The sequence below is a fragment of the Peromyscus eremicus genome, chromosome 1 (genome assembly GCF_949786415.1).
Source record: "Peromyscus eremicus chromosome 1, PerEre_H2_v1, whole genome shotgun sequence".
Lineage (NCBI taxonomy): Eukaryota > Metazoa > Chordata > Mammalia > Rodentia > Cricetidae > Peromyscus > Peromyscus eremicus.
The window spans coordinates 17,528,215-17,544,623 of NC_081416.1; the positions used below are offsets into that span (position 1 = coordinate 17,528,215).

The 16,409-nt window shown below is 52.4% G+C and overlaps 1 protein-coding gene across 3 annotated transcripts in view; it reads right to left on the reverse strand.

Moving 5' to 3' along the window:
* Window positions 1-16,070, reverse strand: part of Pax2 (paired box 2) — an 81,298-nt gene extending 65,228 nt beyond the window's left edge. For 2 of the 3 annotated variants that reach the window (XM_059257515.1, XM_059257506.1), the window contains exons 1-3: window positions 15,902-16,070; window positions 12,271-12,439; window positions 11,438-11,635 (exon numbers count right to left, since the gene is read on the reverse strand). In XM_059257515.1, coding sequence (XP_059113498.1) covers window positions 11,438-11,635; window positions 12,271-12,439; window positions 15,902-15,944 — 410 coding nt within the window. In that variant the 5' untranslated portion in view covers window positions 15,945-16,070. The remainder of the gene's footprint in view (window positions 1-11,437; window positions 11,636-12,270; window positions 12,440-15,901) is intronic. The other variant, XM_059257524.1, reaches the window with a different exon arrangement.
* Between the last annotated feature and the right edge of the window lie 339 nt (window positions 16,071-16,409).

Genomic DNA, 16,409 nt, shown 5'->3' on the forward strand with positions numbered 1-16,409 from the left:
CACTATAGCTATTTTTCAGTGTCTCTAACTGATATACCCAAATGATTTTTCTTACCTAGGCTTTTCTCTCCTCTCAACTTAATTTATGTTTTAGTAAGCAGGAACTTCATATCACTCCATTCAATAGTATTAAGGGTTACTGCTTCTATCAAAGGGATCATGGCACTAAAAGACTCATCGTGAGGGCCATTTGTTTATTCTTATGAGCAACCAGCTCTCCTTATGTGTGCGTGCAGGCGTGCATGCACAATGTCCTTCACGATGTGTGCCTCTATGCTCCACTACCCTATGTCAATGCCACTTGGCCTTGGCAGGAAGGGCCCAGCACACCCATGATGTGGGCAGCAGCTGGCCCTCCGAGTGCTGGAGATAAAGCCAGACTGTAGGCCCTCCCTGTTGACGTCATTGAGTTCTTCTAGGAGCAGTCACGTATGCGCCTGGTGGGTTTATTTCCTCTAAATCCTCTCTCCCACACCTCTTTTTACCTCAATTGCAAAGAAGGCTTATGATGACATTATTCACCAGCAAGTTCGTTTGGTTGTTGTTGTTTTTTTTTTTTTTTTGGGGGGGGTCCTATTCTTCTAGAAGGAGGAAGGTTAGAAAACCAAGAAAATGCTTTCCTACATTACTGGGTTGTCTATTGCCTTTTCTCCTCTTTAATTCCTTCTATAACTTCTCCTCGTGGCTTATCGTATTTGACCTTGAACTCTGGCCCTTTCCTTCACAGCAAAAATTTGCTGCACAGCAGACAGTACCTGCAGAATAGTTACCCAGCCTGACAGGCCTGGGGACCAGTAGTCAGAGGGGCCAGACCACCACTCCACTCCTGGAAATAAATCCCATTGTATTTGCATTTTAATTTTCCACATAAACAAAGGCTCAGAGTACTCGCTTGGGCAGCATCACTGGACGAATTTAATTAGAAATGAAAAGTTTATAGGGCCCTCTTTAATGCGATTAATGCTCAGTTAACATTTATCACATTCGAATGCCGGAATCGCCTTTTCTGAGCAGCCACTAGCCATGAAATGAATTTCTCTCAACTTTTTTGTACCTACCCTGCGAGGTCATCTCTTAAGAAGTCTGCATGACCTTCCAGAGTGTCTCCCTCCGGTCAGGAGTTGAGGAAATGGGAGTAGAGGAAGGGGCAGATGTTACATGGTAGGCAGGGTGGTAGGGAGGAGAGTTTCTAGAAGGAACTGGACTGGAGCCAGAGCTGTGTCCTCTGCAGGAGGCCAAGGCCCAGCCCAGAAGGCTTGCAGAAAGCCTCACAGCTGCCTACTTCAGCCTCTTCCTGTGGCCCCGCATCAGGCTTGAGGCAGGGCCGATCCGTGTCAAGGCATCTGGCCCTCACCTCTCTCTCCTGCCGCCTTTTCTCTCTTACCGGGGAGTTCGCCAGGCTTCCCCTCCCAGGACCATGGTGTAAGGAACCTCCTTTCCTCTGGCTTTCCCAGAAGCCAGACAGTCCCAGCAAGTGGAAGCCTGCCTGCCCTTCTTAGAAGAGCCGAGGAGAGAGGGGAACACGACACCTCCACTGGTCCCTGGAGGAAAGGTGGCCTGGCTTATCTTATCAACGTCTCTTCACTCTTCAATTAGAATCAACTGAGATTGGTCTCTCGCCTACCCATCCATCTAACCCAGGGGGAGAAGAAGGGAAAGGACTGGGGGGGTGCACTCCACAGATGGTTGCAGATAACCATCCTGACCTTTGGTCTCACCCATACCCAGGCTGCCTCTGAGGTCAACCAGTGCTATGGCCACCCACAGGTGACACCCACTTCCAACAGAGCAAATGTGCCCTGATCTCACCTGGGCCCACACTTCCCAGATACAGGTGTGCTCACAGATCATGTCAGAACCCTTTGTAGACCTGACCTGATCCTTACCTATTGACTCACTAGGACATCTATTGTCCCCTTGAACCCTCCCTCTCTGGACAGCATTCAGCAACATCCTGAATGAGCAGACTATCCAAGCGATGGCAGGGATTCTCGCTTGGGGACCAAACAGTTCAGCCAGCCAGGAGCTTTCTGAATAAAGAAACCACCAGCTCCCGGTCTGACAAGCCTGACTTCTGAGAGCTCCCAGAGATGCTAGGCCAGCCTCCCAGGCTGTGAAAGCCAGGCTTAGCTAGAAACCACCAGCCTCCATAGTCTCTAAAACAGAGCCACACGAGGCCCCCAGGCCAGGGCTATCAGCTCCTCTCAGGATACGATGAGCCTTGAAGTAAGACAAAGGCTGCCAGCACACGGGACAAAATGAGGTACTTGTGCCTGACTATCTCAGTGATCCATCAGACCCAACAGGGTCCGCAAGGCTCCTGAGCTCCTTCCCTTGCCTGACAGGTATGGACTGGGCATCTGGACCCACAAAAACTCCAGGGCCAAGAGGGAGCACCAGAATCAGGAAAGGCACCCCCGGTACTGGCTAGATGTCATCTGTTTGAACTCTGGGAACCCTTTGCTGTCCCTTTATGCCCTGCTCTCTCTCCCGGGTCACCACATCCTTCCTCGTATTTCTCCGCTGTGCCTGCAAGGTGAACACTGCTCCCTTTCCAGCCAGCTGCCCTGCTGCGGAGCCTGCCAGGAAAAGCCTGGCACGTTCCCCCAGCTTTCCCTGCTCTCAGGCCACTGCAGAGGGAGCTCACCATGGTCAGACAGGCCTGAAGACAAGCATAGCAGGAAGTCTGGAGCAGTGTGGCCCTAATCTCCGGGTAGCAGGGTAGAGGGGACTCTACTGTGGAGCCCCAGAGAGCAGGGACCACCCTGCCTTCTTCCTGACCTCTCTCATGCTTTTCCTGGGCCTGCCAATGACAGCCACACTCACTGCCAGGGATACGCAGTATGCTGAGGGGCAGGTGGTCACAGCCATGTTCACGTTCCCGTAGCTCTCTCTTAGAAAGGACAGAGAAACTCTGACCTTGAGGACTTGCCTGCAATATCACTTCCTCTGTCGCACCCTCATGTGGGACACTTCTCCCCAGCTGGTGTCTCCTTTTCTCTTTGTCACTTCTAGGCTCCTCAGAATGCCACCAGTCTGAACTGCCAGCTACCCTGGACACTGACTTTCCCTAACTGTATCTAAAATGCTTCAGAGGACCAAATGTCCCTTATTTGGATTGTGGTATCCTGTCCCCCTTCTCAACTGTAGCTGCATTCTCTGCCCTCCAGTCCCCAATACCATCCAGACCAAGGGAGCTCCCCAACCTCTTCATCCTCTACCTTCTCTTCTCCTCCATCATGCCTGTGTCTGCCTCACATCTGCTGCTCCCCTCATCACCCATGACTCCCCAACTCCTCCAGCTAGAAGGAGTCCTACCATCTCCCATGACATCCCCAGAAGCTTGTGTACGAAGGTGCAAGGGAAATGTTGGTCCCCTCACGCCTGCTCTGAGGTCACTGCTCTTTCCTAAAGCAGAGATCAGCAGTGTACGGAGTTACACGGACCAGAGGCTGCCGACTGCTGGCCAAGATAGAACCGGACCCAACGTGTGCTTTGTTTGCCTAGCACTGAGCTGGTAAAATTTGTCTTTTGGGGTCCTGCAAGATGGCCCACCGGGTAAAGGCACTGGCCATGCAAGCCTGAAAACCCGACTTCAATCGCTAGAACTGACGAGGAGGGAGGGGAGGCTGGGGAGATGCCTCAGTGGTTAAAGAGTTTCCTGTGCAAGTGTGAGAACCAGAGAACTGAGATTCCCAGAACCCACATAAATGCTGAGTAGGAACAGCGGCCCACCTGCAGTTCCAACCTCAGAAGACAGAGATAGGATCCCCAGAGAAAGCTGACTAGCAAGACCAATCATATCAGCAAGCTCTGGGTTTGATTGAGAGACCTTTCCTCAATGAATAAGATGGGAAGCTATGGAGGATGTTTCCTGATGTTAACCTTTAGCCTACACACACACACACACACACACACACACACACACACACACACACAGAGCACTAAAATGGAGTGGAAGAAAGGTAGAATAAAAAGGACAGAATCAACTCTCAAAAGCTGTCTTCAGACCTCATCATCCACACACATCCACACACAAACAATAATAAATGTGAAAACTTTCTCTGTATCAAGGCCCGTAGGTTGGGCCCATGCTCTCCAGCTCCTGTAGCCATCCATGTACCTTTTCTGCCAGGGCCCTGAAAACACTGTTTGTGACCCCCGTGGCTACACACATGTCCATCATTGCTCTGGGCACACACCAGCTTGGACTTTGGGGCTCTACTTTCCTTACCCTTGCATCCAAAGCCAAGTTCTCTGGAAGAGATGACCATGGCACTCTTAATCCTTTTTTCTCTGTCTCTCTCTCAACATAAACCGCCTTCTCACCATATTGCCACACAAAATATCTTCTCATCCCCTTGTCACTCAAGAAACACAAGAAAAGGTCCTGATATTTCCATGGCTCGAATAAGCTGTGAGTGGAACTGGGCTAAACGACCACTCCCATCTGCCCCCCTTCCACGTGCCTTGCTTCCTACCTGGCAGTTTCTTGGATACAGGGGGGCCTACTCTTTCTTCTTCAGGTCAGGCCATTTTTCCCCCTTCTCATAGGCCAGCAGCTCCCTTGCCAAGCCTTCTAAGAAGTTCCCAAGTCACTGCCTTTGACACTGAGCCCTGTCTGTCTTCAAAGCCTTCTCCAGTTCTACCATGTATTTAATTTCTCATCTTGAATCATCCTTGTTCCCTAGTACCTGGGAAGGATCTGGAGTCTGGGCCTGGGCCCAACAGAGAAAGCTATGTTCATAACTATATACTACTGTTTTTTTTTAATAATTTATTTAAACTTATTTTATGTGCATTGGTGTGAAGGTATCAGATCCCCTGGAACTGGAATTACAGACAGTTGTGAGCTGCCACGTGGGTGCTGAATTCAGGACCTCTGGAAGAGCAACCAGTGCCCTTAACCACTAAGCCAACTATCCAGCCCCTGTTACTGCCATGCTTCACGCTGGGTATCCTGGCCTGTGGTTCCCTGAATCACAATGTGTGTGTGTGTTGGGGGTGGGGGGGGGTTGGTTTTACTTGCTTGTTTGAGACAGGGTCTCATTCTATAGACCAGGCTGGCCTTGAACTCATGGAGATCTGCCTGCCTCTGCTGTGATCAAAGGTATGCACCTTCATGCCTGGTTATGGATCACAGTTTGGGGGAAAAGTATGTATCTGGAAGAGCATAGTCTTGGCTACTGATTTGACTGGTCTCTAACCAGTCCTGCCAACAGGGCTTGGGCTCATGTCAAAGTAAGGATGAACATGTGATCACAAAAGTCTCCATCACAAAGGTGTCGCCACAGCGGCAAAGACTCTTGCATTGGGGTTAACTGGACTGAGGGAATATTGTAAGATAAACAAAACATGATGGAAAACTTGACCCCAGATTGTCTAAACTGTGAAGTGGAACCACCTTCAGCCCAACTCTATGGCTGTTACCACTCCAGGCAATAACCCAAATGACTGACTTGTGATTAACCATCTGAGCCAAGGACAAGGTGCCCAGCCTTGTACTGTAACAACAGGTCACATACCAGGGACTGTTTTCTTTGTTCTCTTGACCTCAGAGACCTGGACCTAAGGGTAGATAGAGGTAGACACACAAGCATGCACAGTCTCCCACACAGAAGGTAACAGCCTTTACTCCTATATACCATGGTGCATACATTCTACCTGCACCTCGAGAGCATCGAACCCCAAAACATGACCGACAAGAGGAAAGCGTCTCTGCCCGGTGGCGGCAGATAATTCCAGGAGACAACCTCTCTCCAACTAATGTTTCCCTTACTTGGGTACTGGTTGAGAGGCACCAGTCTTCAGGTTTCAGGAACCCTTCTGCCTTCTCGGGGCGCTTCATTGACCATAGATGCCTCCACCCTGTGAACCTGAGTTCTGGACATCTAGTCTGATGGGGAAGGAGGTATGAAAAGACACAACAGTAATCTAGAAAATTGGCAGGTCAGTTGGGCGCTGTCTACTGGAGTCTTTTAAGGACATGGAAAGTGGCTTCTTCTCAATGTGTACATTCTCCTCTTAATGGGAGAACTGCAATGCAGCCCCAGATAGCATCAAGGAGGGGCTCAGGGAAGCCCTGAGTACCAAGGCCCTGCCACGTAGCCGGGTCTGCTGCTGTAGGAAGCTGGGAGTGGACAATGGGCCCCTGGGTTAAAGTATTCCTTCTTCAGTCGCAGGGCCTCCGTCCCCTATGGGCTCATGGGAACCCCCTCTCCAGAGTGCAGGCTTTGGGGAGAATGACTCATCTCTGCTGGTTGCTACTGCTTTTCTCTCTAAGGCTGTGATGATCTGGTCCTCGAGTCTATCCCATCATGTTAGCAATCGTGCCACCCTCTGAGTACCACACACCCACTCCCCAGCCGCCCTCTAGAGCACGTGTGCCCACCACCCCAACATCCAACGTTGCCTCTCCCTCCTGAGGTTGATGAGGCAGCAAGCCTTGCCTGTGCCAGTAAGCATGCGCAGCCCTGCCTTCCCAGCCTCTCCTTCTCCAGGACCCCCTGCTTCCCTTCTCAAGGAGCTGTTCCTGCCTGGCACCATCCCCACTTGGCTAGTTCCCCTCGTGGCCCCTCTATTGAACTGTTGTGTTGTCCATTTCCCTGTGACAAGGGCTCTGGTTACAGAGTTATTGATTGGTTTCATGCAGACAGATGGGCCCTTCCTGGCTCCCATCGAAATCCCTGGCTGTATGGGCTGATTGTTGCCTCCCAGGGTGTAGGATTGCACCAGAGACCACCCTCCACGCAGTCTCCTTTGCTCGGGCTGTGGATGGTAATAAATGGAGTCAGCCTGAGCGATAATAAAAGCAATCCAGTAGGGTTACCTGTGCAGACACAAGATTTATGCCTCTTCATATTTGATGTGATTGCTTTATTGAGTTCTCAGAAAGTTGGGACTTTATTTGTTTATTTTGGGGTTCACCCTCTCTTTTCCTCTTTACATCACCTTCTAAACCCAACCTGGAGTTTTTAAGATAACCCCTCATCCTTACTTCTCAAAAGTTGCCAGCTGAGGTAGGAACTCAAGGCACCCAACCAGTGGAAACCCATGAGCCAACCACCAGGGGATCGTCAGACCCGGAAGCCCAAAACAATCTTCTAAATTCAATCCCAGAACCCACGTGATAGAAGGAGAGTGTCAGCTCTTGCAAGCTGTCCTCTGACCTCCACCTGAGTACTGTGCTAGGTGTGCAACACACACACATACACACACACACACACACACATGCACACACACACATACACACAATAAATAAAGGTGAAATGTGAAACATTAAAAACACAAGAAACAGATCAACAGCCATGCCTGTCTCACATGCCTCTCTAAGTATGGGCGAGCAGAACAGCAGAGACTCTCTCTAGGAAAAATGGGCGAGCATGGCTTTGAAACAGAAACCACGGAGAAGATGCTACTTGCAGCCCCTATCTGAGAGGCCTAGAGTCCCTTATTTTTCTCATCCCTCTTTGGGATGAAGCCTTTGTCTTAGCCCACTGACTCACCCTGACTCTCTGTCACCAACAGTGGTGACCAATAAGCAACCTCGAAGATCTGAGAGACGTGGCGAGCACTGCCACCCCTCTGCCCTAGCTTCCATGCCAAGCCTGGTCCAAGAGTCAAATCCCGGCCGGGGATCTAGATCTGAGTCTCAGAGGCAGAAGCAGACATGTTGCTTGCTCTACAATGTGTCTCCAGAATTCCCATGGCTGTGATCAGTGACTATCAGCTTACTTGGGAAAACAAGTGGTAGACCACTGCCCACCCCAGACCAGTGACAATGTCTGAGAATGGCACAGCAGGGGACACAGGGGTGACCCAACTGGCAGTGCTTCACACAGCCCTGAGGCTAGGGTCTTCTCGAAGTCAGTGCTGCTACTGGAGGAACGTGCTCACTTCAAGCCAAACAGGCTAAGGAAGAATGAAGGGGTGGTGATGGGTGAGCCCCAAGGGTCCACTGCAAGGATCTAAGGGTACAGAGTCCTTGACCCCTAAAAGTGTTGACTAGCCTCAAGACCACACCCAGAGAGTCTTCAGTAGCCCTAGACTGCACTTGGAGTTCCTGCTGTTCTCCCAAAGAAGTGGTCTCTACCCAGGGCAACAGGCCAACCTGAAGACTCAGATGTATCATCAGGAAAATCCTCCGTGCTTCGTCAATAACTCAACCTGACCAGGCAACTTTCCTCCTCTTTTAGAACGTGGATCTTCCATCTCTACCCTGCCCACAGGTCATTTCCCATGCCAGGTTTCAATCTAAAGTCACCTGTTTACAAACACTGTCCCCAACAGTGGTGCCACACAAGCTGAAGGGCTGGCAACTTCGTACTCAGCTGTAAGAAGCCCAATATTTACAATGATTCAGTAAATCCCATGACCTGGTCAGAGCTAAGATTTTAGCCAATGGTCTCTAGGTGTGGATGGTTCCCTACCACACCTTTGGCCCAGAGAGGCATTTCTATGAGGATCTGCCAGGGGAGAACTCAGGTCGGACAGCCAGGGCTTTATTGTGAGGGGATCAGAGAATGCCAAAACCATTTTTAAAGCATGAAAAGCAATTTAGTTTATAGCCATAACAGCATATTTCAAGTGCGGCGACAGCATCTGTTTGGGGGAGGAGAAGACGAAAACCTTTGGCTCAGGTGGGTGAGCAGGTGTAGACTTCCTTTCTTGCCAACGTTGGCTCCTGAGCACCCTTACTTGGGACAGGTATGTATGTACATATATATGTGTGTGTACGTATATGTATACATCAACAACAACAGCAACACAGATGGACACCCTACCATCCCCCAAGCTCTGCACTCAGGCACTCCCCACTTCCCAATGCATATCATTCTCTACACACAGGGAAATCTCCAGCTGCTTCCTACAGTGAGTGAGAATCCTCAAACAGAAAGGCCCAAGTTCCTGATACAACCAGCACCTGCAGGAATGCCACGCCTTTATCAAGCATTTGCAAGAAACACCACTCCAGAAGAACCTTCCCCTTCAGGGCAGAGTACCCACAGGAATGATATTGATGATTGGGGTGCCCAAATGTGTCCCACTGACACACTGAGAAGCCCCAACCAATTTTTCCAAAGTATCAACCATGGGAGGATTCCTCCCAAAGCAAAATTAAAAACAGCCTGATAGATCCTGTTGACAAACCAAGCCTTGACGCCTAACTGCGTAGCCAGGGCTCTGCTGTTGGTGGGTGGCTTCCCTGCTCCTGTGCTCGTGCTCCATTCACCTTCAGCAAACACCTACCCAGAAATGCCTCTTTCTCCACACCCAAAGGAAGCCTGTGTGTACCTTAGGGAACAGGACCCTGTGGCCAACAGCCTCTGCGACTGTCAGAGTGGTCGGGCTCAGGCCGTTCTTTCCCTAAAGCTCATCTCAGGGGCAACCAGCTAGTCTACTTTCTTCCAATTTGGTAGGTGCACCTTCAGACCTCTGGGATTTGATGTTAGGGTCACTTGTCCTCTGTACTCTAGGACTTCTTTTCAGGATGAAACTTTTCAAACTTGTGCCTAAACTAGCTTTAAAAATAGCCCAATCATCCATGGATATGTGTTGGAGGGGGAGCGGACAGAGAGGGTGTTGGTGAGGCCGCCACCGCACCAGACCCAAATGAAGCAAATCACTGTAACAATATATGTCTTGGTCTCTCCCAAAGCTTGCAATTCCCATCACAGACAATAGGTGTATCTCCAAAATAGTCCCCAGGGCACCGCTCCCCAGCCCAGTGACATCACTTCTCCTCTCAGCTACTCTTGGCTCTGCTTCTGTCCTGCCAAGACCTCAGTTCTAACTCACCGCTGCAAGGACCACCACCAGGTCTAGAGGCAAAGTCTCTGAGTGGTTCAGGAAAAAAAGAGGAAAGAAAAAAAAAAAGCATTGTCCCCTCCCCTCCCTGTCACACCTGCCTCAATACCCAAGCTTCCCCAGCCTCTTGACTTTTAAATGCAAAGCCCTTATTGCTTTCTCAAAACACCCAGTGTTTTTCTCCAGCTCTTTTGGAAAGTGTCTAAATGTCAAACAGCCACACATTTCCAGTACCTAGCTGAGCCAGGCCCAGGGAGCTGGAGAGTTTCGGAGGGTGTATAATTAGCCGATCAGTATTATGTTACCCTGTTCATAACTGAATCACCATTTTAATACAGATGGCACACACTGGGATAATTTCTGGGGTCGCCTTGCAGTACGTTACAACATGAGTGTGGCGGAGGGAATCTCCTTTAGCCAAGGTACATTCTACCAGCTAATTTTACCTGCTGTTTTCAGGATGATTTGGGATAATTCCATATCATTTGCAAAATATTAAAAAAAGATACGTAATGCTGGTTGCAGAAAGAAACACCATCTGAATTATTAGTTGTCCTGATAATGGGCCTGTGAAGAGTTTCAAAGAATAACAGAGTATGAAACTCTTAGCTATCTTCTCGTGTGGGGGTGCCTGAGAACGGGGGGACCTGCTTCTGGCTGGAGTGTGACTCTGGCAGTCCTGAATCTCTGCAGACAATGGTCGGACTGTAACAGTTCTGCAGCTACAGTTTGGGATCCTGGGATTTAGTACGGCCTGAGTGTTCTGAGGTCACCCCAGACTGATACCCTGGCACACACTGGCTGGGGTACACATGCATAAAGCATAACCTTGTGGTCCTCCCAGATAGCACTCCAGAGCGACCTGGGGCTTAAGAGACCTAAGTACCCTGCAAGTTGAACTGACTAGAGCTTGCATGGTCCTAGTGTCTGGACCCATCATTATGGAAAAGGTTTCAGCCTCAAGATAGGCATGCTTGGTGGTGGGGGCATCTCCCAAGAGTCAGCCACGGGGACCCAGCTCTCACTCCCTGCCTGGCATCCCAGTCCTTGTCCAGCTCCTCTACTCTCTGCCAAGTCCTGGCTGGTGGCTGGCATCTGCTCTGCAGGCCTGGATGCCAGTGCTTCTCGGCCGGAAATTTGTGTGGAGCTGGCTAGCAAGACCTGGGCTCCTGGGAGGCAAGCTTTGTGGGAGCTGGCTGAAGGGGTAAAGGAGTCAGGGTTCTGGCTGCCCCTGGGGAAGGGTACATGACTTTAGAAAGAAAAGTCTGTTTGGAAGCGGTGAATAGACAGTGGTCATTTTAAAAGCTTTGCTATGGGCTGTGATTGTCTCTAGATCCCGAGGCGGGTAATCTTGGAGTCTTAATTACCACAAACACTTGGATTCATTTTCAGGACACCGGCGGGAGAAGCCTGGCAGGGAAAACCCAGCTCTGAATTGGAAAGAGCCCTGTCTGTCTGTCTGTCTATTTCTGCCTCTCAGGTCCATTTTCCTTGCCCAAAGACTTCAGGCTGGGAGCTGGAAGGAAGGGTAGGGGCTGGACAGAGCAAGGATGGGCCCTGGGAGACGACCCAACAGGCAGGAACAGGGAACTGGAGTCCTGCCCTCCAGGCCCAGGGGGGCTTTGCTCACCTGTTGATGGATGAGACGCTGGGAACCGTGTCATTGTCGCAGATGCCCTCCGCTAGCAGCCGGTCCCGGATCTCCCAGGCGAACATAGTCGGGTTCTGTCGCTTGTATTCAGCAATCTTGTCCACCACTTTGGGCGTTGCCACCTTGGGCTTAGAGCCACCAATCACTCCAGGCTTGATGCTGCCAGTCTCGTAGTACCTGGGCCAGGAAGGCCGTCGGGGTCAGCAAGAAGCCGGTGGTGGCAAGGCAGGGGGGCTGCAAGCTCCAGAGCTGCTAAGCCGCTCTCCCTCCCTAGGCATCAGCGTGAAGGGAAAAAGGCCCTGTGTAGCTGAGCAGACTCCAGAAGGTGGTGACTAGCGTGGAAACGGGCATAGTAGCTAGGCGTGGAGAGTGGCTAGAGCGGGTACCCCGGGAATGGAAGTCTGGCCTTCCGTTTGGGAAGCAGAGAAGGACCCATGCTGGGAGAGCTGATTCCACCTGAAGCACAGGGTCGCTTTGGAATCTGAACCCTCTTTTAGCCTTCCTAATGCTGCATTTTCTCATCTTGGGACCCCCTTCTTCCACCCCCATTCACATTGATTAGCTGGGGGGGGGGGGAATCCCTCCTTTTCAGAATGTAGCTGCCTTCCTCGAAGGCCCCCCGGAGCTGGGTTACGCTGGGTAGACGCTACTCCATCCTCACTCCAAGGCCTAGCATCACTTGAATGCCCGCCTCAAAAAAGGGGCAAGCCAGTCTTTTAAATCCCTTCAAGTCCGGACCTTCCTTTCCTGCCCGGCATCTCAACTTTTAACTAAAGCCTCAGCTGGGAAGGGAGGCAGCACCCAGCCCTCACCTGCCCAGGATTTTGCTGACACAGCCATGGCTGACCCGCAGCTGCCGCGAGATGTCACAGGGCCGCACACCCTGGTGGGCCAGCTCCACGATGCGCTGCCGCACCACGTCGGGTAGGGGCCGGCCGTTCACAAACACCCCCCCGAGCTGGTTCACACCCCCGTGCCCTGCTGGGGAGAGACAAGAAAAAAACACAACACCCCACACACAGCAGGGACCGGCCATTAGTCAGGGTCCGAGGCCCCGGCACGTGCGAAGGGAGCAGGCAGGGCTAAGGGGCATATCCCGGGGGGACTCGGGGAGAAAGGCGGCTTGGTGGGCGTGCAGGAGAGAGGAGGATTAGATATCAGAACCCCAGGCTAGCTGTAGGAACTGAGAAGCTGGACTGGGGAAGAACCCGCCCCTCAGACTAGTGCGCTGCAAAGGAGAAAGTACAGGAAGAGCAGAGGAGCCAGGAGAGAGAGGAGAGGCGAAAAATGGAGAGGGAAAAAAAACGACAAAAGGGAATAATGTTAGTAGGGATGAAAGCAGGGAGCTAGGGAGAGGATGCACCGGGCCAGGGACAGTACTGCTGCGGGCTAGGAACCCGCCTGCGCCGCAGGCTAGGTGCGGCTTGGGTATCACAAGGGCTTGGAAGCTAGATGATTTTGGAGGGTCGGGGTCCTCTTGACTCAGCTCAGCGGAGTCCTCAGTGTAGAGAGGGACTAAGTCAAACGCACCCCCTTTTCACCTTCGCTGCCTACCTCTCCCCTTGTATCTATTTTTAATTGTAATTGTATGGTTTCCTCTTTCCCTGTTTTTCCGTTTTGTTTTTATTGGAAGTTCTTTCTTCCTTCTGTGTTTTCTGTCTTCGGGTATTTTGAACCATATTTCCCCCTCTGCATCCCTAATGGCTAAGGTAGGAAGAAATCTAGGTGGAGAAGGAACGGCAGAAGGGGTAGTGATTCGGGATCCGTTGCGCTCTGAGACCGCGAGGCGGCTAAGAGTCTCGCGCTTCCCGGCAGCCGCTGAAGAACGCAGGGTGCTGGGGTTCGCTTGCCTACCACGCTGCTGCCAGCTGGGGACCCCGGAGTCTCCCCCAACCCCAGATGGCATGGTAGGGACCGCACCTGCGGGCTTAGGACTCAGAGGCACTCGGTGTTGCTGTCTAAACCAGTTCGGGACCCTCTGACCCCTCTCAGACCTCGGCAGCTGCCTAGGAAATCCAACCGTAAGGACCGATGTTCCACCGGTCAGAGCAGAGCCCTTGGTTTCCAGTCCAACTAGGCGGGAGCTCCCAACCTGGAAGCCAAGAAAGCCACCGGGTGCCAGGCTGGAGGCCGCTGCAGACTGCCCCATTTTCCGCGGCCTAAAGCAGCCTGGAAATCCTGCACCCAGTGCGATTAACCTACAGCTTCAGTTACTCAGCAAGCTAACGCAGAGACTTGTAGCCGCAGTGTCTGGCCAGACAAGGTCGGCAACCTGCAGCCACTGCCCCACGGCCTCAAGCGAGTTTCGGAGAAAGCGGGCACATCTCGCGCCCCCTTCATCTGCAACCATCTCATTCTGGGGAAATCAACACAAGCGTGGGAGAACACCCTGGCCAGAGGCCTCTAATGGAGTGGTTCCGGGAGGCCGGAACCTCTTCTTATCTTACATCCCCATCCCCATGTCCTCCCCATCCTTGGTCCCACTCTTCTCCCCTCCCCCTCCCCTCCCTACATACCCCGACCATCAATAATTTAGGCCCCGGGAGAACTCGCGTTACCGGTATGAAAAGGCGGCAGCTGCGGGCAGATTAAAGATGAATAATTCAGCCTCACCGGGCTCCGGGCCCGGCCCCTCTGCCCCAATATATGGGAAGGGGATTGCAACCGGCAATCGGCTGGCGTTCAGGGCCGATGGTCTGCGGAGGATCCGCGCTGAATCAGGCCCGGAATGTGCTACTGCCGAGGGCGCCGACCCGGGCTGTGTAGCTGCTCGCCCGCCAGTCGGCGGCCTTGCTTGCCTGCGCAGTGCCCCTCTCCCTTCCTTCCACTGCCTTCTGCTGCCTTTGCTATCTTTTTGGTTTCGAAGTGGTTCCCTGAGACTGGCTCTGACTGGAGCGTCCCGGAAGCAATTCTCAAAAAAACTGAGCTAGGCAGTGGCAGCCGGGCTGAGACAGGCCAGCCGCCTTGGTGAACCGGCGTGTAGACTCGGTTTCATTCCCTCGAAAAGAGCTAGGCTTCCCGGCCGCCGGAGACACCCGCAGCTGCCCGAAGTCCCTGGCTTGGGTTTCCTTTACCTAGAAATCATTTCGGGAACTGTATTTTATTCCAGGAGGGTTTTTTTTATTATTATTATTGTCCCATAAAGTTAAATGTGTGCTTAGGAAACGAATAAACAAAACACGACTGTCTTATTGGATCACATTTAAAGCAGAGATCGAGGCTAGGTCTAAAAAGTTACCTTGTGGAAAGTTACAAATTATCCTTAATTATTAATCTATAGATGGGGAGGGTTTTCTACTTAGAATATTATTTATCTTTTTAAGCAAAGGAAGATACCTGACAAATAGTTTTCCAAGTTAAAGACCTGGCATGAATTAGATAAATTCAAAATTCATTAAGACATCCTCCTCGTTTCCTGTCTTCCTGTTTCTTCCCCCCATAACATCCTTTCAATTTTCTTTCCTTGATTTCCCCTCGTTTTGGTTTCTCTTTCCTTTCTCCTCAGCTTTAGCGGTTGTCTTTCTTTTGTTCCTTGCCTCTCATTTTTCCATTCTTGCTGACCCCCTGGCCAGGGCGCTGGCTGCATGGTCCTCAACGGGGAGTGGAGGCAGGCAAGGGAGTCTCCAGAACGCAGAGCGTCCAGGAGCTGGCTTGGAAGGCTCTACTACTCGCTTTCTTCCTGACTTTGATTTCTCAAAACCTCTTGTTTTTAGAATGATCACCTCCCTGGGCAAAGCCAAGAAAAGTGACTACCTTCTCCTGCCAATCTCGGGCTCCTAGCTGGAAGGGAAGGGAGGGCGGAGAGGAGAGGGTGAAAGAGAGAGCACGGAAATATTTCAAACAAGCCCCACTAGGCTGGAAGGAACCAGAGAGGCTGTGAGCTGAGGCTCAGAAGGGGGTCACACCCCCAGGAGCTTCTCCATAGCCGTCCAGACACCGAGGCTGCTCAAGCTAGGAGCCTCCTCCTGATCAGCCACAGCTCTAAGTTTGAGAAAGGTAGACACGAGAGGAGGGAGAGGAGAGAGAGAGAAAGAGAGAGAGAGAGAGAGAGAGAGAGAGAGAGAGAGAGAGAGAGCCCGAAAACTGACAATTAATCCTCCAGTCCAGTCCAGGGCAAAGGCTAGGGAGTAGTGGGAGGCTGGAACCTGGGCCCAGGGCTATGGATCCCGCAAGGTAAGGAGGAGCAGGTGGAAAGAGCAAGCAGGTGAAGCACTAGGGGAGGTAGAAAGGCAGACAGAACGATGAGCATGGGGTGGTAAAAAGCAGAAGAGAGCGTGGCCGAAGGCATGAGAAACACTAGGTTAGAGAAATAGGCAGAAGGCAAAAGGAAGGGCCGGGGGGAAAGCCAGTGTGGCCTCTAGGAGCCTCTGAGCGCAGGGGGCCGGGCCGCGCTGGGGCTAGATGGGTTTGGAACCGAGACAAGAGCCGGGCGCCGGTACTCACGGTGCATCGCGGAGAAGGGGTCTGCTTTGCAGTGCATATCCATGGGGAGGCAGAGGAGCGGGAGCAGCGCGGCCGCCGCCGCCGTGTCGCCTCTCAAACTCAACTTCAGGACTTGAGGAGAAAAGGAAGGGACGGTGGGGGAGGGAGGGTGAGCGGGCGCCCGGCTGCTGCGGGGCACGCGAGGGCGGGGGGCGCCGCGCTGCGCTCCCCGCCGGGACTCCTCCGGGCCCGCCGGGGTTTGCAGCCGCAGCGGCTGCAACTTGCCACCGTCGGGGCACGCGGCTGGGCAGTCAGTAAAGCAGCCCCCGGGCGACGGGCTGGGCCAGGGGGCACAGGGGGCGCATGGCTCGCGAGCCAGCTGCGGCCGGAGCTGAGGCCGGGTGGGGAAGACGGCTCACTCAGCTCCCCTGGAACCCGGTGGCCGGAGAGGCTCTGAACAGAGAGGGCTCAGGGCAGGGGCGGCCCGAGGGCGCCGGGAGGGGAGCCGGGCCGCTCCAAGTGCCGGCGA